Consider the following 26959-nt stretch of genomic DNA (forward strand, 5'->3'; position numbering starts at 1 on the left):
TCGGAATGACCACCTATATCTAGCTGCAAATTTCTTACCAACAGACCCATCTTCCCCCCTCTGCGAACAGATTTCTAAAGACAAGGATCACCCTTTCAGGGCCCTACTTTGGACACACACCAGTGGTCAGTGTTCTTCATGGCTCTGCGCTTCTGGCGTGGAAAGTCGCAAAAAGAAACTGATGTTGGTGCAGCTTGATGGCACCTATATAGGTACCGCAACATAATTTCCGGTCCTGATGACGGACACGGAGTTGATCATCGCTACCTACCAGCGTGCCAGGGGTGCTACTCACGAAAAATCTTTTGCATCCAGTGTGAAGCCTGGGGAGAATTCAAAAGTAAGGAATCTGCAGCTAGATGTAGTTTCTACCAGATAAGGCATTATCAATGTTAAATAACTTGTTCAGCATGTACGTTCAGTAGTGAAATGGTGCTGTGAGAGCCACAGTTTTCTGCGTTCATCGTTGATTTAAAAATAGATAGATATTTTGGCTTCAGCCATGCGAGAAGTTACCCTGCCTGTCTGTGCAAAATGATTGTTTAGTTTCAGAAGTTGTCTTTTGGGCCCAGATGTAGAACAGTTAGGAACTGTGATTATCAAATTTGGGTTTCGGTAATAATTCCTAATGTAAGAAGAGAACTTTAATTAGTGATTCCTAGTGGGCAGCAAATCTACCTACCTCGTGAATATTAATGAGCTAAGTCGCAGTTTAAGACCTATTAGGAATAATAGCCATTAGATGGGTGGTGACCTGCTGGGGTTTACATATATATGTGATTGGTTTAAAATAAATAATTTCTTTGTTTAAAAATGCAGCCCGTTTTGCATTTCAAAAACAAGAAATTAAATGCTAAGTTCAAAATTTTAAGATTAGAAATATTTTGTTTAATATTCTCAGATGGGAAGGGCTCCCATTGGTACCCCTTCCCATTTACGAATGGTACCCACTACCTTTTAGTAGTCAGTGAACAATTCATGTTTTACAACTGTTATTTGCTCTAAAAACATTAATGCATACCACTGTAATTCCGATTTTGGAAGTGACACCCTAAACACTCCCCTTCCAAATAGCAAATCACAAAAACAAATTGGGATTTAGTAACAAGTTACCAAATTACTATTTGGCTTTTGTACATATCAAAATGTTTCTTGCGGTTCCAAATAGCCTGAGTCTACGAATTGGACCGTTTGAGACCTCCGAAAATGTTCTGTACACGAGGCCCTTAGTTCCAACCGTTAAGCCTTATTGAAAAGCGGTGCAAAAGCTGTCAGGCCCCAAAGTCTTTGTTATTGCCTTGATTGCTTTTTTGGGTTATTCGGTTGTGTAGTAGATCCTGCTGGTCAACTGTTAAGATGTGTTCTGTTATACTGATTTGTACAGCACACTAATCATTCAAGAGGGCATCCGGGTGCATGGGCATGTGTGTAGTTTGTGTTTCCCAAGGTGCTTATATGAAAAGCCCTCTCCGATGTGTATAGGGAAGGAGATGCATGTGATGTAAGAGAATGAGCAACCTCCAGTTTTGATTTGGGGATGCAGGAATGTGTGCGAGTGAAATTGAGGCAGAGGGTAGGTGTCTGGTGAGTTAGTGAAAGTGTATGCCTCTGTTGAAGTATTCTGGTTCTGTGTTGGGTAGGACTTTGTTTGTGTGAGTTAGAAGATTGAGTTGGTTGCACTTATAAATGGAGAGTCAGTGAAGCTTCCTGAGGTGCGGTGTGATGTGAATGCAGCATAGGTGGTTGAGTATGAGTCTTGCAGCAGTGTTCTGGATGGTCTGGAGTCTGTGAAGGATGTTTTGAGATCCCGGCATAGAGAGTGTTGCCAAAGTGTAGGCTGCTGGTAATGAGTGCTTGTGTGATGGTCCGTCTGGTGTTCTGAGACAATCATTTGGATATTTTTTGCAGCATGTGTAGGATGGTGAATAAGGAGGTACACACTGCCTTGACTTGAGCTGTCATTTTAAGTGTGTCATCCAAAATGATCTCTAGATTTCTTGTGTGGTTTGTAGGTCTGAGTGTTGGTGCTAGCTCTGACGGCCACCAGGTAAAGAACCATGAAATCTTGTTGCAGAAGACCACCACTTCCGTTTTGTCAGAGTTAAGCTGCAGGACGTTGGTCTGCATCCAGTCTGCTACAAAGGTCATGCAATTAGTGAAGTTGGTTCTGGTGGTGGTTGTTTTGTCCATCAGGTAGTAGAATAGTTGGGTGTCATCAGCGTAGAGGATGACGGTGATGTTCTGTGATCGGATGATGTTGGGGAGTGGTGTCATGTATATGTTAAAGGGTGGGGCTGAGGGACAATCTCTGTGGGAATCCGCATATCAGTTTCTTGAGCTCAGATGTGAAGGGTGGCAGCCTGACCCTTTGGATTCTTCCTGTGAGACAGGAACAGATCTATTTGAGAGTGGATCCTTGTGTGCCAATCTCGTGGAGTCCTATGATGAGGATGTTAGAGGAGACAGTGTTGTAGGTCGCAGATAGGTTGAGCAGGATGAAGGCTGCTGTTTCTCCTCAGTCCAGGATGATTTGAATGTCATCTTTGGTCCTGGTGACTGTTGTTGTCGTGTGGTTGGTCTTTCTGAAGCCTGATTGAGTGTTGTCTAGCAGATGATGAATTTCGAGGTGGGTTGTGAGTTGCTTGTTGATGGCCACCCTTGTTCGCTAGATAAGGAAGCAGGGAGATGGGTCAGAAGTTGATCAGTTGATTCGGGTCGGCTGTGGGCTTCTTGAGGAGGGCATTGATTTCTGCGAGTTTTCATTCATCCAAGAAAGTGGCAATGTAATTGGAGGTGTTGATGATGTAGTTCAGGGTGGTGCTGATTGGCGATGTTTACAGGTGGGGAAGACATAGGTCCGTTGAGGCGCCTGTGTGAATGGTCCACATGATTGCCGTTGTGACGTTTCTAGTGAAAGTTGTCCATTCCGTAAGGTGGCCATCTTGGTTGGTGGGGGGTAGCTAAGCATTGATCTTTCCGGGGGTTCGGTTGGTGTGCGAAGTTGCTGTAGTAGCTGTTTTGCTATTTTGGTTATTTAGGCCTACCCTTTTAATGTATTGTTACATGAGCTGTAGATACCGGCTCCCTATTGTAGTGTTTATTTAGTACTGAAATGCTTTTAATCTATCTCTTCCTGGGGTTAATCTCTTGTTCCCTGGTGCTTTAATTACCTTCACAAATAGTTGGAGCCTTATTCTGTTGGACCTTTGAATCCAGCGTCCTCCCAGCTTTGTCACTGCCCTCTGTGCATTTGGATTGAATGCTAGCTAACTTATATTCTGCTTAATCAAATCCCATCAATCTCATTAGCACCCGTCTCTGCTACGACTATGCTCTGTATGTTCTGTGTGCAAGTTATTAAATACTTTGCCCCAAGTTCCCACAAGTCTTTGTGAATGGCAAGTATTGTTCATTCCTTCAGCCTTTTTAACCTAGAGTCCTCTGCAGTGTAGGTCTTCTTACCACTACTTTGAGAGAATCCCAAACTTTTGATAGCTCAAGTTCATCTATGTTGTTAAACCTGTGGTATTGTTTATTTGAGCTCAAATCAACCTTCCAGCTACTTGAGCAATGTGCTGTCTAGTCGCCATCTGAAATACCTACTGCAAGCCCCTCGTTCATCCACATCTTTGTGTGCATGTTACTTGGTTGTTGTCAAACAGCATAATCGCTCCATTGTCAGACTTCACAAGGTTCAAGCTCAAGGCATGATCCATCATGTGTAGATAGATTCTGACACATCTTCTGTGCCACCAAGAAATAAAATTAGTCTGAAGTGCTGTTTAGTGTTTGCTATGCACCAGAAGTGCCAGTCTCGCTAGCCATTTACTTTGAGAGACACTTTGCCGCCATGTCTCTAACTCAGTTTATCTTTAAGCCCCTCTAAAACTAAATTCAAGTCAACTCCTATTATTACATGGCCTTGTGGCAGACCAATCATCCTATGGATTGACTGTCTGATGAATCCCTCATGTCCTTGGTTAAAGGCATCCACTGCATTCATGGTACCTGTTCAGTCTCTCAATAATCTGGTTAGAAAATGCAGTCTCCCTTTTCTTTTGTTAGCAAACATAGTTTTTCAGTGTGAAAATTTTCATGTGCTGTGCATTATTCCACCATCCAGTGCTTGGCTGTGGTATTGTTTCTTGAAGGCCTCTTTTTTTCTTTCTTTTGTATCCTTTTGGCTCTGTTGCCAATTGGGGTCCTGTCCAGCCCCTTCTGATATCAGACACCTACCCTGAAAGCCCCTCTGCATGGTTGCCACCTTCAGATTATTTTTTCTACCTTTGGTCTGGAAGCACAGCTTGGAGCATGGCAGGTGTTGGATGCAAAATTAAACTTTCATTGAGGGTTTACAAGAAGTATAGACATTCTTCCAAGTGTTGGGACTACATCAAGGGTAGCATGGCAGCTGGCTTCTTCATCGTTGCCACGATACACAAAAGAGCCAATGTCGCACGACAGGGCCTCCATCAGACAAGGAGTGCAAGAAGATGGAGATAATGGGGCAAAAAAAAATGAAGAGTTCGGCTGCCATCAATTGGTGCATTGCTTCCTCTATTGCGCTGCTCAAAAGGTACAACCACCAACAATGGGATGAATTGGAGAAATCAATGCAACAACGCCCAGAGTGTGTGTAAACTGGCACTAGATGAAGTGGGTACAGCCAGCAGACAGCTGTGTACGGGCACAACCCCATGAAGGCATGCATGGTGGAGTCTCAGGATTCAAGCTGGAAATAGAGGCAGCAGTGGTTAATATGCCTTTTACAGGCAGAATCTTTATGCTAGCAGTGGATGATTCATTGCAAAGAATGAAAAAAGATAGCAAAGGTGATGGTTTCCTTGCAGTTCCAAGGGCCTTTTCGAAGACAATGAACACCAAGAAGAAGGTTGCTTTCTTGCCTGAAGTGAATCCCAGCCTGTCACTCCCCACCCCATGTAAGTTTCGCGCCACAGCACACCTGTTCAAGTGCACTTTCACAGAGGCAATACCTAAATACCAAGGGAGCTTTTTCAAGCAAGAGCCAGAGGGAGATTTCCTGCTCCCATAGCAGCAGGGCACTAATGCAAGTGATTTGCTACCAGAACCTCTCCTTCACTCAATACCTGTAGGGGGGCATGTTAAGTGGATTTCTCTAGAAGTGGGACAGAATCACCTCTGAAAAGTTCAAAATGGTGACACTACAGGGGGTGTTCCTATGTCTGCAGAATGGGAACTACTTGGCAATCATAGACCTTAGGGATACCCTGGATCACAAACGGAAAGAGCCCGTCACACGCTGAATGTCAGAAGGGCAGTCATGCTTGAAGGGAAAAAAACAAATCACAAAGAGAAAACACTTTTTCTTCTCCTTTGTACCTGCAAACAAGGGGTCACTGGCCACCAAGGGCCTGACCTTCATAGCGAGTGTATCCACAAATCACATCTGTGTGGTATCGGCATGGTCTTCCGTGCACATCTTCACATAACATTATTGTGTAGCTATCCAACCTAGCAAAGAGGAACAGATGGAATAGAGTATTAGAGTTCTCGTTTGCAAACACAAAATTTATTTCAGCTGAGCCTCCCAAGAGGTGAGAATCTAGCTACAAAATTGAAGCACAGCAACATGAATCCAAAAAAGAAGCATGTTGCAAAACGAAATGGTTACTTATCTGTAATACTAGTGGTCAAGTTTTGAAGTTTGAATAATTTTCTGGATTTATATGCTTTTTTGGAGACAAGATGTGTAAAGAAGATATGGAAAGCAACAGAAAGCCACGACAAGGGGTCGTCAAATCTGAATCTGAAGATGACGACGGTACAGAGGGGCTTTCAGGCAAGGACACCAAAATATTCAACGCTGCCCAAAGGAGGAAAAAAAGGGGAACTACAAGAGACAATTCCAAAGTCAATCACTAGACAACGGAATGCTGAAAATCATGTGAAACCAGAAATTTCTTCAATCTGCAAAATGACTCCCACAGATAAGTAACCATTTTGTTTGCTCTGGGAACTCATCATGGGCAGAGCACAGGATTCTTACCACTTAAGCCTTGCCTTCATTATGTGAGAAGCACAGAACTTTTGAGGAAATGTGCACAGTCTTAGTATCCATGTATTGCAAGGAATTAGATGTGTCTCCTGTAGGAGGCTGGCCTGGCTTATAGTGGGTACCCTGTGGTACTCACACCCTGTGCCAGGTCCAGTTATCCCTTATTAGTAGAATAGAGGTGTTTCTAGCAGCTTAGGCTGATAGAAGGTAGCTATGGCAAAGCAGCTTAGGCTGAACTAGGAGACATGCAAAGCTCCTACCATACCACTTATATCATATGCACAATATCATGATAAAACACAATACTCAGAGTTACTAAAAATAAAGGTACTTTATTTTTATGACAATATGCCAAAAGTATCTCAGTGAGTACCCTCAGTAAGAAGGTAAGTAATATACACAAGTTATATGTACACAAACCCAAAACAGGTAAGTAAGAGTTAGAAATGTAATTCAAACAGTGTAGAATTACAATAGGATGCAATAGGTAAACATAGGTCTAGGGGCAACACAAACCATATACTCCATAAGTGGAATGTGAATCATGAATGGACCCCAGACCTATCGGATCTTGTAGAGGGTTGCTGGGACTGTAAGAAAACAGTCAGAGTGTCCAAGATACCCCACCCCAAGACCCTGAAAAGTACGAGTAAAGTAAACCTACTACCCCAAAAGAACACAATAGTCGTGATAGGGGGACTCTGGAAGAACCACAAACACCAGCAAAGCACTGAAGACGGATTCCTGGACCTGAGGACCTGCAAGGCAAGGGGACCAAGTCCAAGAGTCGCGATAGTGTCCAGGGGGGGCAGGAGCCCCAAAAACCCTGGATGAAGGTGCAAGGAAGCTGCCTTCAGATGGAAGAAGCTTGGAATTCTGCAACAACGAAGAGGACTAGGAACTTCTCCTTTGGATGGAAGATGTCCGACGTTGCGATGAAGGTTGCAGAAGTGTTCCCACGCAGAAATACCGCAAACAAGCCTTGCTAGCTGCAAGGGTCGCGGTAGAGGTTTTTGGGTGCTGCTGGGGACCAGGAGGGACCAGGATGTCTCCCCTTGGAGAAGGTGACAGAGGGGGCGTTCAGCAACTCAGAGAGCCCCCACAGAAGCAGGCAGCACCCGCAGAAGTACCGGAACAGGCACTTAGAAGATTTGTGAACCGGAGCTGGCTCAGAGTCACAAAGGAGGGTCCCACGAAGCCAGAGGCCAACTCAGAGGGTTGAGCACTGCAGGACGGAGTGCTGGGGACCCAGGCTAGGCTGTGCATGAAGGAAATCCTGGAAGAGTGTACAGGTGCCGGAGCAGCTGCAAATCACGCAGTACACCGGTTTGCAGTCTAGCGTGGGGGAGGCAAGGACTTACTCCCACCAAACTTGGACTGCAGGATCACTGGACTGTGGGAGTCACTTGGATAGAGTTCCTGTGTTCCAGGGATCACGCTCGTCTGGATGAGAGGGGACCCAGAGGACCGGTGATGCAGTCTTTTGGTGCCTGCGTTAGCAGGGGGAAGATTCCGTCGACCCACGGTAGATTTCTTCTTGGCTTCCAGTGCAGGGTGAAGGCAGGTGACCCCCAGAGCATGCACCACCAGGAAACAGTTGAGAAAGCCGTCAGGATGAGGCGCTACAATGTTGCTGGTAGTCGTCTTGCTACTTTGTTGCGGTTTTGCAGGCGTCCTGGAGCAGTCAGCGGTCGATCCTTGGTAGAAGTCGAAGAGGGAGATGCAGAGGAACTCTGGTGAGCACTTGCATTCGTTATCTGAAGAATTCCCCAGAGGAGAGACCCTAAATAGCCAGAAAAGGAGGTTTGGCTACCAAAAAAGGAGGATTGGCTACCAAGAAAGGTAAGAGCCTATCAGAGGGGGGGTCTCTGACGTCACCTGCTGGCACTGGCCACTCAGAGCAGTCCCGTGTGCCCCCCATCACCTCTGTTTCCAAGATGGCAGAGGTCTGCGACACACTGGAGGAGCTCTGGTCACCTCCCCTGGGAGGTACTGGTCAGGGGAGTGGTCACTTCCTTTTCCTTTGTCCAGTTTCACGCCAGAGCAAGGCTGGAGGATCTCTGAACCGGTGTAGACTGGCTTATGCAGAGATGTGCACCATCTGTGCCCATCAAAGCATTTCCAGAGGCTGGGAGAGGCTACTCCTCCCCAGCCCTTCACACCTATTTCCAAAGGGAGAGGGTGTAACGCCCTCTCTCAGAGGAAATCCTTTGTTCTGCCTTCCTGGGCCAGGGCTGCCTGGACCCCAGGAGGGCAGAATCCTGTCTGAGGGGTTGGCAGCAGCTGCAGTGGAAACTTCGGAAAGGCAGTTTGGCAGTACCCGGGTTCTGTGCTAGAGACCCGGGGGATCATGGAATTGTCCCCCCAATACCAGAATGGTATTGGGGTGACAATTCCATGATCTTAGACATGTTACATGGCCATGTTCGGAGTTACCATTGTGACGCTATACATAGGTAGTGACCTATGTACAGTGCACGCGTGTAATGGTGTCCTCGCACTCACAAAGTCCGGGGAATTTACCCTGAACGATGTGGGGGCACCTTGGCTAGTGCCAGGGTGCCCACACACTAAGTAACTTGGCACCCAACCTTCACTAGGTGAAGGTTAGACATATAGGTGACTTATAAGTTACTTATGTGCAGTGATAAATGGTTGTGAAATAACATGGGCGTTATTTCACTCAGGCTGCAGTGGCAGGCCTGTGTAAGAATTGTCTGATCTCCCTATGGGTGGCTGTGATGCTATTAATTGTGTTTGGCCAATTACTTTGTGTTTCACCACTGCGCATATTAGTTGCTCAATGTTCACCAGTAGCACATTATATGTTTTGTTCAGTTTAGCTGCCTATTGGCTTTAACATGGAGTTAGACATTACATTCTGTATTCAGTTTAGCTGCCTATTGGCTTTGACATGACATTAGCCATTACATTCTGTATTCAGCTTAGCTGCCTATTGGCTTTGACATGACATTAGACATTACATTTGATATTTAGGTTAGCTGCCTATTGGCTTTAACGTAGGGTTAGACATTGCAGTTGAGACATTACAGATGAGCTGTGTTTTTCCAAGCTGTGTTTTTCCACAAGATGGACCAAGCTGTTTTCTTCACACCAGACCTTAGCTGATAAGAGCACGTAGATTTTGTGTTTACCTCGCAATCCAGTCTGAGGACGAGGAACTCAGGAGAATTGGTCTCTCTCCAAGGTTGTTCGGCTCTCACACTGAGTTTGCTTTTAAGGATGACTCTGGGCTACGGTGAGTTAGATTTGAATCTGCTTGACTTCAGACTGGAACTAGACGTCAGTTGCCCGTCTCCCGTTTGGGTAGAGAATCTCTTTCTCGCAGTTGACCGGAGTCATCAACCTGCAGACCCTAGAAAGATGAAGCTGAGTATAGGCCCTCCCGCCTTGCCCATACGGTGATGAATTTGACTTTTATTCTTTGCTTTGAAGTTATGCTATAAATGTCTTCACCTATATTTGCTGTGTACATTGCAACTGAGAAGTACTTTGATATATTTAGCTTTCATTGCTGCGACTACTTTTGAACGTGTGCTTCCAATCTACTAATTTAGTCTCTCAGGAACTTGTGGGTGGGAAATTAACAACAATAAATGTCTTCTTTAAACTCAGAAGTGCATTCCAGAGAGGTTCTGTAAGCTCGGTTATGAGATAAGAGGGAAAGCAAAACAGTGGCAAAAGAAATGCTGCAGCCCATATGGTTCTCCTGGAACCCCAATACCCTAGGTACCTCAGTACCATATACAAGGGAATTATATGGGTGTACCAGTGTGCCAATGAGAATTGGTAAATTTAGTCACTAGCCTGCAGTGACAAATTTAGAAAGCAGAGAGAGCATAAATGTTGAGGTTCTGGTTAGCAGAGCCTCAGTGAGACAGTTAGGCACCACACAGGGAACACATACAGGGCACATATTATGAGCACTGGGGTCCTGCCTGGCAGGATCCCAGTGACACAAGGGCTAAAACAACACACATACAGTGAAATATGGGGGTAACATGCCAGGCAAGATGATATTTTCCTACATCTCCTATATAAAATAAATGCCCCCCTCGCCCCCATATACATTTCATGGCTCTAACAAAGGCTATCCTCTTATTTGGAGTTTTGAGCCTCTGGACATTAATAGACACAAAGATAATCGTTTACCGGTTAGGACATCCAGAGATATGCATCTTGCTTGGTCTGCTTCTTTCTCAGTTGACTCATTTCATGGAAATTTAGAAACCCATCACCTCTATTTTGTTGTTACTGATGGATAGATCTACCTGTAGATTCCTCACCTTTTGAATTTCTTTATATCTGTCCATGCCTTGAGGATGTCACAATGCCACAGCTCCACACGTGACTCAGTGTGAAGTCATCGGAGCCATAAGGAGTCGTCATCGGTGTACTGATGTCAGTTCTCTTTTTTCTGTGCCTTCTATGCGTAACGTTTTTTCATCTCTCCTATAGGTTTGCGGTTGGCGACCGTGTTTCAGGTTTGAAAAAAGTAGATAGCTGTCTTTACCAAGAAAATCTAGGTTCAAGCCCTGTCACGAGTGGGAGGGTCAGATGTCGATCACTGACCTTTGTGACAACTGTCTCTGGTGTCTAAGCACGGACCACTACGTTGACGCCTGTTTTTCGTGTCAGAAGATTAACTCGAAGGCTTTGAAAGAGAGGCAAAGCTCTTCATTGGCAAGGAAAGAGAAACAAAGTTGTCGTAAATCTCAACCTTGTTCGCTGTTTCCTCACTCCTCAAATTCATCCAAGAGGAAGCACAATAAGAAGCAATGTCACAATTCCTGATGCCGATCCTTGATAGATGTTTCTCCAACGTCTGTCTTTCCGCATTCAAGGTCAAATGAAGGATCTCAAGATCCATCTCCTTTAGCTAGTCCGGCTTCACCTTCGAGTCCTGTGAGACCTCCAGTGCCACCTGTGTGTCCTGATCCAGAGGTGGTTCCTCCAATTCCAATTCTTCCTCCACCTCCTCGGCAGGAGCAAGAGTATCCAGCATTCCCTGCTCTTAGATCATATTCTTCCAGCTTCCTAAATGTAACGTACAGCATTTTTGGAAAGGGCTGTGACTCCATCTGGTGCGTTTGTGGGCCCTATGAGCCCAAAGATGTGTTCGCTGGGAGGCTTCCCGGTGCCATACCAGCAGGTGCCATTCCTGCCATTCATGCCAATGGCCCAGGTACTCTGGTCTTCTCTGGTGCCAAGGAAGGTGACTCCTTTGCCAGTTGAGACTAGGTAGGAGTCAACTGCATTGATTGCACGTCAAGTGGCTCCATGCTGGGGTTGCATCTTCTGACTCCAGTTCCAGTCCGTTCTATGGCTCAGGTTTCAAAGTCTCTGGCGCCAGTACCAACATACCCGACTCAGTCTTCTCCGGGGCCTCAGCTGGAGTCAAGGCATAGATCCCATAAGGAAGCTCAATGCCTTTTAGCCCAGCAAGATCCTGACCTGGAAGAGGGTGAGATTCTTTCAAATGATTCAGATTTTGAGGGACTCGAAGTTGCAAGTGGCTTGGACACTTCCCTAGAATGAGAGTTATTACCAAAACGCATGCCTTCTCCAGAGGTCACATTATATCATGCAATAATAAGGACATGCTGCAGACATGTTGGAGTTGCCCTTTCCTACAGTGGAACTTAAGCCTAATCTGTTGATTGAAGCACTGCATTCTGCTTCCTCTGTGTCAGAAGCACTATTGCCTTTTAATGAGACTTTAACTGAGCCTCTGTTGGACATTTGGCAGAAACCTATGTCAACCCTGGCAGTGTCTCGACCCATTGCCAGAAGGTACAAAACTGCTCCAGGGGCTCCTATGTTTGTGAGTAATCATCCATCACCAGAAGTGTGGTGGTACAGGTTTCCTGTTCCTCGAAGGTGACTCCAGGGTCCTTTCCAACTTCTTCAGCAGACAGAGACTCTAGGAAAATGTAAAGAATGTGTTTTTGTTGGGGAGTATGGCTGTGAAGTCAGTTAACACAACTTGTCTTTTTGGCCGCTATATTCGTGCCTTGAAGGTTTCTGCCAGGGCAGTGGTTCCAAAGCTGTTGGATAATGTTCAGGGGCAATTTGTAGAACTGTTAAATGACAGCCAGGTGGCAGCAAGTTAAGTTATTCAGTCTGGCTTAGAAATGGCTGATTAGATGGTTAGAGCAATGGAGACCTCTATTGCTACACGAAGACACACTTGGCTGTGCGGGTCTGGATGCTCACCTGACGTCCAGTCCATTGTGATGGATTCACCCTTTGATGGTGCAATACTGGGACCAAAGCTGATTCTGCCTTGGAGCAATTCAAAGACAGTAAAGCGAGCATGAGATCGTTAGGCCTTCAATCCTAGTCCGGAGACTACAGGCCGCTTCGCAAGTTCCAGGGGTTTGGCCAGAACTTCTCCTTTAGCAGGAGCAGGCAGCAGTTTCCCAATCCCCTTTACAAGTCATACAGAGGGCGTGGCAAATTTAGACAGCAAGGAGCTGCCCATCCTCATTCCTTATCTTCCTCTTCTTCCCTGGCCAATGTTACAGGAAAGCAGCCTTAGTTTCACCTTCTTGGAGCATGGTTTGCCAGTGTGAGGAAGGTTGTCCCATTTTCTATCACAGTGGAGGTCCATAACATCCAACCTGTGGGTTTTGATGATAGTAGAAAAAGGGGTACGCCCTGCCCTTCAAGGAATTTCCCCCACCTCCTGCTCCATCTTCTGCTCTTACAGCAGGAGGTCCAATCCCTACTTCTAAAGGGAGCAGTGGAGTTGGTTTCAGAGCAGAAACAGGGTGAGGCATGCTATTCATGGTACTTGCTGATTCCCAAAAAAGACGGTTGTTTACACCCGATCCTAGACCTCAGGATTTTCAATTGGTTCCTCAAACAGGAAAAATTCAAAATGCTGACCCTGGCACAGGTGCTTCCTGCGCTGGACAAGGAAGATTGGATGGTTTCAGTCGATTTGTAGGATGTGTATTTTCACATTCCCATTCTGCCGTCTCACAGGAAGTATCTCTGCATTACGGTAGGGTCTCAACATGACCAGTTTGCGGTCCTTCTGCTTTTTCTTACTTCCACGCCTACAATCTTCACAAAGGTGATGGCGTGGTCACAGCACATCTCAGAAGGTGGGGGGGAGTACTGGCATTCCCTTACCTGGACAATTGGCTGCTCAAAGCCCAGTCTCCAGAGTTAGTGTTTTGTCATTTGCACTTGACGATTCTGGTAACTTGGGCTTTTCCATCAACGTGCCCAAACCTTACCTAGACCTCTCCAAGAGCACCATGCTCATAGAGGCAGTACTGGACACTACATTGAATCATACCTACCCTCCTCCTCAGAGAATTAGAGACATTTAGGCTATGTTTTTGGAGTAGAGCACTGGTTCCAGTGCTGAAGGTCTCGAGCCTGCTTGGTCTGATAGCCCTTGCATTCTGTTGGTCACCCATGTATTCTGTTGGTCACCCATGCACGCTGGCACACGAGGGCCGTCCAGTGGTGCTTCTGCGGGTAGTGGTTTCAACACACCTGAGATTGACCAAAATCTCCAGAGAGACTGCAGACAGTCTTCGATGGTGGGATGTGGAAATCAATCTATTTCAGGGGAAGCTGTTTTGTCCTCCACCTCCAGAGGCCACAGTGATCATGGATGCCTCCACTGTAGTGTTGGAACCACATTTGGGGGATCTGGAGATCAAAGGACTTTGTCTCTGCAAGAGAGATTGTTTCATATCAATCTATTGGAATTGCGGGCGATACGTCTGGCTTTCAAGGCCTTCCTCCCTTCCATTTGCGGTCAGTCAGTGCAGGTCTTTACAGACAATACTACAGCAGTGTGGGACGTCAACAAACAGGGAGGTGTAGGATCATATCTTCTCTGCAGAGGGGCTCTGCTACTCTGGTCCTGGGCTCAGGAGCATCGGCTTTGCATAGTGACAACTCACTTGCCCGGAGTTCTGAACGTACATGCTGACAGTCTGTCAGCATTTTTCATCTGATTACGAGTGGTGTTTCCATCCAGAGGTGGTACTTCACATCTTCTGGCCCTGGGGGACTCCTCAGATAGACCTGCTTGTCACTCATGAGAACACGCCTGCCCATCATGCTGCAGCCTCCAGTATCAAATGCAGGGGCTATTGGGTGACATGTTTCAGTTGGATTGGGGCTCCCTGCTGCTTTACACATTTCCCCCCATACACTTGAGTCCTCGGTGTAAAATCCCTCTTTTCCTCAAAAACTCACACATAAGTTTGGATGTGAATTGAACTCCATTATCGGTCAATATAGACTTAGGATAACCCTCTCTACTAAATACATCAGTGAGGAACTCTAAAACAGTCAAAGAAGACACCTCAGAGACAATCTTGACTTACGGCCATCTAGATAACTCATCCATGAGGACCACCACATACTTCGAATGAGATTTATAATTCAAAGGCCCCAAAATGTCAATGGATACTGAATCCACAAAATAGCATCCAGGAAAGAATAAAAATAAAAATAAAAATCTAGAGGGCTGGAGTTTCAAAGGACGTATCCCATCCTCGTCGGCAAAAATGAAGTAAATCCAGAAGAAAAGTACCAATTCAAAGAGTAAAAATACTTGCTTATTTATTCAAGTCTGGAAGAATAAAAACTCCAGCCACTCCTGCTCTGCTCCTTCTTCAACTGCCTCCAATCAACATTCCAGGCAGTACCGTTCTAAGAGCAGGGAGAGCAGGAAGATACCATTTCACATAACAAACATACACAAAGGGTAAAGAGACAAGGTATAATAACCTAAACCTTGAAATACATTTTGAATACATAAATGTTTCCCCAACAAACAGAATACCACACCCTGGTTCTGAGAAAGATTCACCAAGACCAGTCCCATGTCATATTATTAGCCTCGGATTGACTGAGAAGGGAGTGGCACACAGACCTTCTTCACCTCTCACTGTACCCTCTGCTCCATCTCCCTCACACAACACACCTCCTCTCACAGGGGCAGGTTCTATACCCCCATCTTCAGAGCCTGTACCAACATGGTTGGAGATTGAACGTTGCAACCTGAGTTTTTTTCTCTTTCCCCTGATGTGGTGGATGTTATTTTATAGGCCAGGCAACACTCCACCAAGATGGTTTGTGCTGGCAGATGGGCTAGATTTGTGAAGTGGTGTGAAGAGAATTTGACCTTTTAAAAGCTCTCTGATATTTCACTTCCTCTAGTGCAACCAGGTTGTGCAGTTGCCACGGTTAAGGGATATTTGTCTGCCCTTTTGCCATTCCTTTGTTTACTCGACCAATCTTCTCTGTTTAAGTTTCCTATAGTACTATGGTTTACTAAGAGACTTACTAGGAGATATCCTCCCACTCCGTATATCATATCCCAGTGGGATCTTACCTTGGTGTTAACCTACCTTATGGGTACTCTGTTTGAACTCTTACATAGTTGTCCTTCAAGGTTACTTACTTTAAAAACTGTTTTTGTGGTTGCCATAATGTGTGCTAGACGTGTTGGTGAATTGCAGGAGTAAAGTGTGAAACACCCTTTCACATCTTTCTATGCAGATAGTTTGGTGTTGAGAACCCAGGGCTACTTTCCTGGCAAAAGTGGTTACTCCCTTCCACTTGGGCCAGTCTATCACCCTTCCTACTTTCAGTCCTCTTCCACCTAAAGAGGAGGAAAGTCTTCATCATTTGGACCCTAAAAGGGCTGTGAGCTTTTATGTGGACAACAGAACTTGTGGTCTCCAGCTGGACGATCAGCTGTTTGTTGGCTATGTGAGCAAGATGAAGGGAAAAGCAGTGCATAAGAGGAGGTTGCCCAGCTGGAACATTCTGTGCATAAGAATCTGCTACACCATGGCTAATAAAGAACCACCTGAAGGTATTAGAGCTCATTCTACTAGTGCTAAGTCTTCTTCTTCTGCTTTAGCTAGAGGTGTCTCTGTAGTTGACATTTGTAAAGTGGCAACTTAGGCCTCTCTCCAAACTTTTGTGAAGCACTATTGCTTAGACTCCGAAATGAGGAGGGATAGTCACTTTGCTCGTTCTGTTTTGCAAGGTTTTTTGTTTTAGGCAGACAGGCACCCACCTATGTGTGGGACTGCTTGGGGATTCTATTCAAAAGGTGAGGAATCCACAGGTAGATGTATCCATCAGAAGAACAAAAGAACAACTTACTTATCTTTGGTGACACTTTTTGTGGTGGATACAGTATCTACTTGTGGATTCCTCACTGACCCACCCGCTTCCTCTTCGTTTGTCTGCATATGCCAAAAAGAATTCTGTTTGTTTATTGCTTATGTACTTATTTCATATAAATATTTGTGTGTGTGTGTGTATATATGTTGCATTTGTGATGTTGGTTTCACCCGTTAGCCTCAATGGTATGAAAAAAGTGGTTGGAAACTGACGTCAGTATGCCGACTTCTTATGGCTGCGATGACGTCACACGGAGTTGCTTGTGGAGCCGTGGCATTGTGATGTCCTTGTCGATGTGGAGAGTTTTGAAGAAAAGTTTCTGCGGAATATTGGCGCATTGGGATATTCAAAAGGTAAGGAATCCACAGGTAGATACTGTACCCACCAGAGAAAGCGTAACTGAAGGTAAGTAACTTCCTTATCTTTCCACGGAAACGGTCCCATTATTGCTCAAACAACTTGAATTCCCTTCTGAGTGCACGCCCCCTTCAGTTTCATACTTCATCTCCGTTTCCCCAGAGCCTGAGGATCTTTCATACCAAAGGTATAACCCCTTTGAGGGTTATCAGGTGAACCCTTGTTCTTATAACCACCTCTTCCCACCATGACTGCCCCTGCATCAAGGAAAACATTTATGTGCTTATCTAATGTCCGCTCTACCTCACTAAGTTCAGACTGATTCTTCTCTGAAGGTTTTTGTTTGCCAGGTAGGTTGTCACCTCTGTTACTACCTTTTTTCAAGTGTTCACTCATCTTGATTTTTCACTGTCTGTTGCTTCTGTTGAGGGACAGTTGGACTTCTAAGGTCCCCAAACTCTTTGCCAGAGAGGTCTTGCTGCATGTCAGTTTCCTTCTTTTGTCCGAGACGGTCCCTTTTCTCTCTCTCCTTCTCTTTCGGATTGTAATTTTATGGCGGCCTTCACTCTTGTGAAAAACCTCAGTGCTTACTGTTGTTCCTGCCGGTGGAAGATCAAGCCTTAGGAATGGCCCCATGTATAGGCCTCTCTTTGAGAGCTCAGTAAGCCAGTCATAGGGAGGAACTCTTGCCTCTTTTGTAATGTTCATGTCAATAGGTTCTAGGACAGAACTCCTTTGTTCTTCTTTAAATGAAAATTGTGCACTCGTATGAGGATATCCAGTTGTGCTTGTTGTTATTGGTCCATGGGAGCCATCCAACCAATTGTGTAGAACTTTATCACTTCCAACAATGCTTAGTCTCAGAGGAACCCGAAAATATCTGCCTACATATGATTTTGTGTGGCCACCTTCCACTCCCTTCACGGAACCTCTAATCCATGCATTGTGTAGGCCTGAGCTATTTCGAGATCCTTAAGCCCCTCTTTTAGTGCAATCTTTTGTCCTTTTAGTGATACTTCTTTTGGTCTTAAAAATATGTGCCCCTTACATCCGCCAGCAGTGGATTCCTTCATCAGCCAGCAGTGGATTCCTTCAGAGTGCAGTCTTTCACCCAGCTCTGCCACATTTTGCTTGACCTCTTTGAGGGTTTGGCATACTTAATGGAATCTTAATCTCTCTTCACTTTCAGAGCCTTTTCAAGCGTGTTAATAACAAAAGAGGGTATTGAGGCACTGTCATCCTGTTGCAGTACATCTCATCAACTCCTGCTTTAGGATTCTATGTTTCTAGTTGTTTCACTTTTATTTCCCCTGTGCCAACTGAATGAAGAACTCCAAGCTCCAGATGCCTCAGCATAATATCAGGGGTGGCTCCTTCGCAATGGCGAAGGAGCGTTGCCCACCAGCTAAGAGCCAGGAGCAGAAAAATAAATCGATATGTAATTATAATTTTATTTTACAGCTGCTGGCTCAGCCAGCAGCATGTGCAGGGAGGGGTGAGGCTGGGCCACAGGAGGGAGGAGAGGAGAAGAAAGGGGAGGCAAAGAGAGTGCACCTAAGTGCACATGTGTGTTTGCCCGGCCAAACACACATGCGTAGTTAGGTTTGTCCAACAGCCATTGAACAGCCGGCCTGGAGAAACTGCACAGACCCCAGGGTTGTGTCTGAGCTGCAGTCCCAAGATGCTCAGGCCAATTCTGAAGCTGCTTTCATGCTGGGTTTAGCATGAAAGCAGTGCCAGAATTGCTGGGGAGCCTGTGCTGGTGTCCCAGAGAATGTTGGGACACCAGAAGAAAAGTGGAACGCGAGGCTGCCGGCGGTATCCATGAAGGTACTTTAAAAAATATATATATATTTTTATTTTCCCCGAACTCCCCACCCCTTCCCATGAGATTTAATATCAATTTGTTCAGCCTTCCCAGCAAGGAGCTTCCAGTGTCGCTCCAGTGTGTCCCCTTGATCCTTCTCTCAACAAAATTGTTCGGTGATGTAAGCCCCTTGATCCAGTCCTCATCTCAGATACTTATTCAGGATCAACTTCACGGCCACAGGTGGTGCCCAATAACAGATTTTTTTTCTACTTCACTTGTTCCTAAGAATCTCTCTTTTTCCCTTAATCCACTTCTTACTTTGTTGCTCTTGCCATTTGCTTTTATGTCTGATAACAGTCTACTGTCACTTAGCAGATCTCCAGATTCCGTCCTTTTGCCGATTCCTGTTGCCCTGCACTGTGGCAGAGGTTCACACTGCAGGTATGCAATAAGTCATGCTAAGTGTCTCCCCTTGTTTGCTCCTTCCTCTCCAACTGAAAGGATGACTTGTGGGGCCGCGGAATTCACCCATGCTGTTTCCCTACCTATTTAGAGCCAATGCCTCCACCTCCAATTTGGCAGACCCATTTCTTTCTCAGGTTTGCTGCTTCCAGCGTGGTCTGTTACTTCCAGGCGCAGTCCACTGCACCCTATCTGCTTCCTTGGGTGTGAGTGTTACTGTTGAAGAATGCCTGACTAACCTCTTGTTTGTTTGGGTTACAATAAACACTTCTCTTCATGAACCCACGCTATTTAAATGTTTCCCTACAGTGGCTGAGTATTTAAACTCTTTTAAAAGCGAAAAACCCAATGAGGCGGTCAAGCACAGACCTCTCCAGTTACCAGAAAAAACATACAAAAGTTTTGTCTTGTTCAAGCATTGAAAGAATTTCTCAGAATTTTGTCTATTCATGATGTGGTTTTGTTCTCTCATATGTTAGGCACTCTGTATGTGTTAGCCAAGTAGGTAAGCTACTGGGGGGGAATTCAAGGATGGGGGATAGACTTACCAGTCCTGCACTTGACGTTTTCCATTTTTCTAAAACGATTATTAATTTCATTTCCTTGCAGTGTAAGTACCTAATTTCCATTAGTTGTGCACTTTCCTCAGTCAACCTTCTCATTGATCCCCAACTGAAATATCTAGCTGGCTTACCCTAGCACACACAATGGGGTCAGTGGGCTGCTAGTCAAAAATTAGTTGCTGAATCTTAATGCAGGTGATTGAACTAGTTGTTCCAAATGTTATTTTTCAAGGTTCGGAGAGTGATAATGTGTCTTATTTTAGCACAGTGCATTTTTATTTGTTCCTGGTCAACTCTTGCCAGATTTAAACGAGAATGAAATCATTTTGCAATGGCAAGCCCAGTCTTTTGCCATGAGACCATCCACTTATGTTGCATCTGTAGATGTACTTTAGAATAGTTATGAAGATGATTGTACAGTATCTTGCATTCTCTGGGTACTTAGATTATATGTCCTGCTTCTAAGTACTGCAGTGTAAACCAGGAAAGAGAAAGAGAACACCAAGAAATTAGCCAGCTGTTTAGGAAGACATTTAAGATGGTGACTGACACTAATCCTTTGTACATTTAAAGATTAGATGTGTTTCCTTGACCTGAAATGCTTTAGCTTTAAAACAACTGCGAGACATCCGAGGTTTGTAGTAGGGAGAATTCATTATCAATACAGATTACCTTCTAATCTCAGCACAGCATCAAGGGTTTTAGTGTGCTTCAGTAGTTGCTCCACGCCTCATAGGAATTGAGATTAATAGATCATCTTTCTAGCGCTCCTTCTGTAACTCATAGGCTTCGCTCCTGCAGATGAGACCAGTGTTTTTTGTGTTTTTTTTTATACCAAGCACCGCTAGCTGCCTATTTGTGCTCTCACATTGTAGGTTTTTGCCACTAAATATGGTATAGTTGTTGTTACAGTGATGAATGATTACTGCTAGAATCTTTAAATATAGGGACAACTTTCATTTAACTATTTAAGAAGCATTGCTTGTAGAGGATTGCCAGCTTATTTTGAAAAATAAAGTATACTTTCTTCAAGAAAAGAGAATTCATAATATTGCTTTCGAGAAGAAGCGCCTTACATAATGTGTCAAACCATTTACAATCCAAATATTTTCTGTCAAGGTTGAAACTCATGAGGGTAAAGAAAGGGTGCGGTACTTTAAGGATGATGATAATCAGAGTCTTCAAGATCTGGTCAGAAAAGAAAAGATGGGTACTGCAGAGGATCAAAACAAGCTCTTCATGCGAATGGCTTCTAAGGTAAAATGCACAATATTGTAATCTGTTGTTTAGCTGTATGTGTTTACAGTCTTTGTTACATACACCATGATATGTATTAATTTTGAAAGAAACCGAGAACCAGTACAAGACATTTAACAATAGATACTTAACACACAGTGGTGTAAGTTGGATCATCCTTAGGACTTCAAATAGCTCTTCACATGTATGCAAATGAACTTCCCTGTAGCCACATAGCATTTCCCATTCGATGTAATGTTGATGTACTGACAGTGATTTGTATAATAATGTACTGATACACGTTCACTGATCTCCAAATGTTTGACATTGTGAAAATCAGTTCCTCAGCTCCTATCTATAATGCATGGTTTGTCAATTTACTTTCATAGCATGAACTGTATAACATATATAAACATAGATTTCTCTCACAACTATAAGGGGTGTCACAAAATGTGTTCCTTTATATTATGCATGTCTGTAGTGTGGAGTGTGAAAGGTATTTTGTAAATAGGCTTTTCATTTAACATTGGGAAAAAAATGCAGAATTTAACTAGTTTAAGGTAGTCCATTGTCATCAGGTCCCTTTACAAGGCTAAAGCATTTGAAAATGGAAAATTAAAATCTGCAATGTGACAAGGTTGTGTAACAAAACACAATACTTGCAATGAATGTGTGTGCTTTGTTGTGGCATCATTTCAATGTATTGTGTGTGTAATGCCCTCAAAAATTGATTAAAACATTGTCATTGCTCGATCTGTGTTATCGAAAAGTAAAGTGTTTTAAAACATAGCTCCGGAACTCCTTAATCCAGCAACAATTTGGAGGAAATTGTGGCACACATTGCTTGCTACCCACAACTCCTTCCCTCTTATTAGTTGCTGGTAAATGCGAATCCACTGATGTGACTGGGCCTGCTCATGACCCCATCTTGTTTCATTTCCTCTGTTCCACCTTGATGCTCTGTTGCCAAGCTGCAGTTCAACCTACAGCTATATCCATAGTTGCCACCACGCCTTCTGCCTCACTATGGCCTTTAGAACTGCCATGTATCTTTCTTTATTTCCGTCGCTCTAAGGGTACAGTCTCCTGTGGAGTTGTGGTGCTATGTTGCGCGCCTGATCTGTGAGCCTCTGGCCCCTTGGCGCACTGAAGTTGTGATCAATTGTGGCTCAGCTTGGGATGAGGAGTCTGAGCTTCAATCTCATTTAGCAACCACTCAATTGTTCCACAGGCTACTTAACCTTTCCAAGTGACTAATTGCCCCACTCAAAAGGATCCAACGTTCTGCAGTATTTGAGAAACAGCTGTCAGAGACCGATAAAGTGGTCTGATCAAACCAGACCCAATGCTTCTTTTACTATTTTGTTGTTTCACCCTGCTCCTGACATAGGTATATATTGTTATATTTGATTTAACTTGCTGCAACAAAACCAATACATAGTTAGCAAATGGGGCATATTACTGTATGGCTAGTGCACTGCTGTGAGATTCTTTCCAAACTGCCAAATCTCCTCTATGCATGCTTTACATTTGTGCTCTTTCTACTACACCGGTGAGCCCCTCTATTCAGTCCTGAATACTAGATAGTGGAAATTAGGATTAATATTATCAGATCTTTCTGTTTCCACCATTATTGTTAGGTTGCCATTATCCACTAGCCTTTATAACCCATTACTTTGCAGTTTAACTACGAGTTGACCGAGTGGCAAAACCAATTAATTATGCCTATTTGCAAACTGTGCTTAGTAGTACCAACATGGTCACTGCGAATTTATAATAACCTGCTCACCTCATTCCCAAGTCCATGTAGTCAGACTAAAACATAAAAAATTAAAGTATCTTCCTTTTGTTTCACTGGGAGGAATACACAAAGACTAGCTGCCAGTTACACCCAGTCATGTGACCCAGGGTCAGGCTGCAGGCACCAAATGGTTAAGATGAGAAAATGTCATTTTCAGAATTGTGACTAAAAAATTTACTTTACCATTAAAGAAGGCTTTCAATTGCAATTCTCTAGACACCAAACTCGATTTGTCTACCTGCTCCCAATTGGAACTTACAGCTTATCACATGTAAAAAGGTAACCCCAATGTTATCTTATGGAAAAGGCAGACGCAGTAGTGACAAAAGACTTTGGGAGTTTTTCACTACCAGGCCATGTAAAACTCAAAAGTATATGTCCTACTTTTTCAATGCACTGCACCCTGCCATCTGGGCTGTTCAGGGCCTACCCTAGGGGTGACTTATATGTGTTAAAAAAGAAAGTTTAGGCCTAGCAAAAGGTTTCATTTGCGGGGACGAAATGGCAGTTTAGAACTGTCCACACAGGCTGCAATGGCAGGCCTGAGACATGTTTAAAAGACTACTCAAGTGGGTGGTACAATCAGTGCTGCAGGCCCACTAGTAATATTTAATTTACAGGACTTGGGCATATGTAGTACCACTTTACTAGGGACATACAATGAAATTAAATAGGATGGGCCAATTGGTGTAAGCCACTTCTACCATATTTTAACGAGAGAGCACAAACAGTTTAGCACTGGTTAGCATTGGTAACGTGCACAGAGTCCTAAAAGCCAGCAAAACAGGTTCAGAAAACAGGAGGGTGAAGGCAAAACCTGTGGGGATGACCCTGCAGAAAAAAACATGTCCTACATGTACTGCTTACAAAAGCTCTTAACTGAAGTGGTTTATGATGTGGGACAACCCACAGCCTTGCTGCTTATAGCTGAGCCAAAGGACGAAAACCAGATAGTAAGCAAATGGGTATACCCATTTTTTTTTACCCATAAAGAACTGATTCACTGAAAAGTAGCAAAGAAAATAACTTGTGAAAAATAGTAGGAAACAAGAGATGTGCAAGGACAAATGTACAGTGGAAAGCAAAGGATTCTCGCAACCACGAGATACCACTTTCAGAAATAGATCTAACTGGCAGCAGAGAAGACTCACCCACAGAGATAGTCCCCATAGCTCCCACCTACGCTTTGATTGTAGCTCTTATATCTGCTATATCAACTGCCACTAAATCATGCAGACTAAATCCAAGACCCAACCCCTTGTTAATAAGGAATCCCTTTTTAAATACATTATCACTCTCACAGTCTAGAGGTGCATGCTCTAAGGAAAGCAATGCAATATCACAGCGATGGCTCCAAATCAAAAAAAGAGATCTAGAGAACGCTGTTGCAAAAGTTGATATATTCCGCTTAGATTTTATGACTATGTTTCTTGATTATCATGCATCCCACTGAAAATATCATGCATTTTAAACATATGTTATGCAATACTACCTTTAAGGTTAATATCTTTATATGATATGAGCTATGTAATTGGCCTACCAACTCAAAGGAGTATAGTAAATTCCCTTACAATTTAGGCTGACTTTCAATCTGACAGTAGTTCATAACTGATTTTGAACCATGCTTGTCAGTTCCGCATTTTGGGCATTAATAATATACTGCACTTTGAAATTTTGAACATTACATTGGCCAAAAAAACTTACAACACATTTTAGCACATGATTGCACATCAAACATTGTATGCCAATCCAGGGATTGCATTATAACGAAAAAGGGCAGCGAATGAGTGGTCAGACTATGAAATGGGAGAACCACTTGTTATTCCTTGGAGAATACCACAGCAACAAATATGTGGTCCTGGCTTTCGGCTGCCCTGGATAGTGTAGGAGGTAACAAAAATGTCAACAGGCCACTGCGTCCTTTTTAGTATTCAGTTTAATCTGTCTTCTACTAAAGAACTGGTGAAGAGTTCAACAGAGGTGATGGCAAGAAGTAATGCCTAGCCACTTGCCAAGATTCTTATGGAATATCACAGATTTGAGTTCAGAATTAGACATTCCTTATTGACAAATTTTTATTAAGCAGCACAATGTATGCTGTTTACATGAGCCATTGGCCTACTCATTACAACCATGACACAGAATTAACTATACACAATTTTAGGAGCAGTAAATAAACTTTCTAAATTAAGACCAAGGGGAGACTAGAAATATGGCTCAACAATACTTCACTGACAGCAACTATCTGCCCCAACAACAAAACACTTTATACGTTAGGTTCACAAGATCGGATCCATCCCAAGATACTATTGATAGTTTGAATGTTTATGTTTCACATGACCACAACTTGCCCCGAGGCCAGGCCTTGAGAACAAGAAGAAAATAAAGAAATGATGATGCTTTCCACATTGCTCATTTATAGTGAATTTAACATCTCACCAAGTATGGGTGCTCTGTATAGTGTGATTAGGGAGGAAGAAGCAAAGAGCGGCATCCTGAAACCAATACTGTGAAGTGGAAAGAAAACCCAGGATTTGGGGAGTGAGAAGTGGGTGGAGGGGATAGAGGTAGGTGAGAACTTTAGTAATTTGCTGCCGAACTGTGAGTTTTGCTTCCTAAATGGCTGTACTAACAACTTTAGGTCTGGCACCAGAACAAGCTTGATTGATTATTTTCTCATCAATGCTAAATCTTAAAAGTGAGTTGTCATTATGTAACACCTTGAATACAATCATGACCCCCTGGTGGCTACTGTGGCTTGAACATTTAGAGACCCTGACTCTACTCTATATGCCTCTAAATTTGTTCTGACACAGTAGAATATTTCTGAAATGGAACTGGGACAAATACAAAAACTAAGAAGTAGTAGGACTGAATAATTTGAGGCTACCTCTAAGAGCAATATTTGCAGTAAACCTGGGGGAAGAAAAAAACATAATGGGGGTCATTATGACTATGTCGGTCCTGCCCTGTCACGCTGGCGGTGGCAGCCAGATCACCAACAGCGTGGGAGGTCAGGACTGACCAAATATGACCATTGCAGTGATATCGCTGCATTGCAGCCAGTTCACCACTTGTACCGCAAGGGGGGTGGGACCACTGACTGTATAATGAGTATCATTACCACCAGGGATTCCATGGCGGTAGCCCCGGCACGAAATCCCTGGCGGTAAGGATACTGGCGACAAGAATACTAATTCCTTTAGCCACTACAGGACTCCTCAATCCCCGCACCCCCTGTAGGAGCCTCCCCTACCCCTGACCTCATCAGGAGCCCCCCCACGCAGCAATGCCTCCCCTCCTCGATCCACGTACTGACCTCCCCCTGATCCACGTACTGACCCACTCTCCTCCTGATCACCGTACTGACCCACCCATCCCTGTACTGCCCCGATCCATGCACACATACATACACGCACACATCCACGCTCCCTCATTCACACACACATGCATACATGGCCACAACACTCCCCCCGCTCCCTGCATATACGCATTTACACAAGCACACAGACACTTGCACGCACACAAACACACACAACGACCTACATTCTCTCACACACCAATTCTAACCCCCCACCCCCACCCCCTGTCGGTCGATCACCTTACCTGGTAGACGTCTGGGAGGGAACGGGGTCCATGTGGCCTGCTCTGCCCGTACCGCCTCGTCACCACAACACCACCACACAGATGTAATACGGCGGGCAGTGTTGTGATGACGTGGCGGTGCCAGTGGAGCAGCCTCCACTAGACCGCCGACCGCCAGTATGGCTGCTGGCAGCTCTCCGCCCAGTTTATGGCAGAGATCTGCCAGGAGTCATGATATGGAGGGCGTGACTTCGGCGGTCAACTGTTTTGATCACCGAAGTCATAATAAGCGTCAATATGTATTCAGGCAAGTCATGGCAAAAAGTTCCTCAATCTGGTTGACTGTCAAACCACTTCTGAACCCAGAGCACCTTAGGCAACTATGATTTGATGAGGGATATAAAAATTGGAAAGAGGTGCAATCAAACTGCTTGAGTATGAAACACTTTTCCCCAAGCAATGATTTTAATTTCAAAGAAGGTAGAAAAAGTTACAAGGCTAACTGAGAAAAACTGCCCAATAATCCTTATGCCACGAGTTGCACCTTGCCTCCAAAGTAAAAAGAAAAACAACAAAGACCTATTGGGACAATGGATCATATGGCTACTGCAGAGGGGTGAGTACGTTAGAGCATTATATTAGTGCTAGTGCATGGGTCAAACACTTCAATAAACCCTCTTACATTAGCCCCTCAGAATGATGTGGAGAATACTGATTCTAGCCTCAACTCACCTCTTGTAATGTTTGTCCCTGAGGTAGAGAGCTCCTTTATTTGCCAGAAAAGAAACAAGGCCCCTGGCCTGTACTTTGTCCCTGTGTTTATAGTTTGTGTTGACTCTAAACTGTGTGGACAGATAGTAAGTAACAAAGTGTTCGATGTAATACTGATAATTAGCTTTCATCCTCCTTTGTGG

General features: G+C 44.2%; 1 protein-coding gene across 1 annotated transcript in view; it reads left to right on the forward strand.

Moving 5' to 3' along the window:
• Window positions 1–26959, forward strand: part of CWF19L2 (CWF19 like cell cycle control factor 2) — an 860723-nt gene that overhangs the window by 442282 nt on the left and 391482 nt on the right. Inside the window, exon 12 of the mRNA XM_069202341.1 lies at window positions 20543–20680. Within this exon, the coding sequence (XP_069058442.1) occupies window positions 20543–20680 (138 nt within the window). The remainder of the gene's footprint in view (window positions 1–20542; window positions 20681–26959) is intronic.

Source organism: Pleurodeles waltl, chromosome 8 (assembly GCF_031143425.1).
Source record: "Pleurodeles waltl isolate 20211129_DDA chromosome 8, aPleWal1.hap1.20221129, whole genome shotgun sequence".
Classification (NCBI taxonomy): domain Eukaryota; kingdom Metazoa; phylum Chordata; class Amphibia; order Caudata; family Salamandridae; genus Pleurodeles; species Pleurodeles waltl.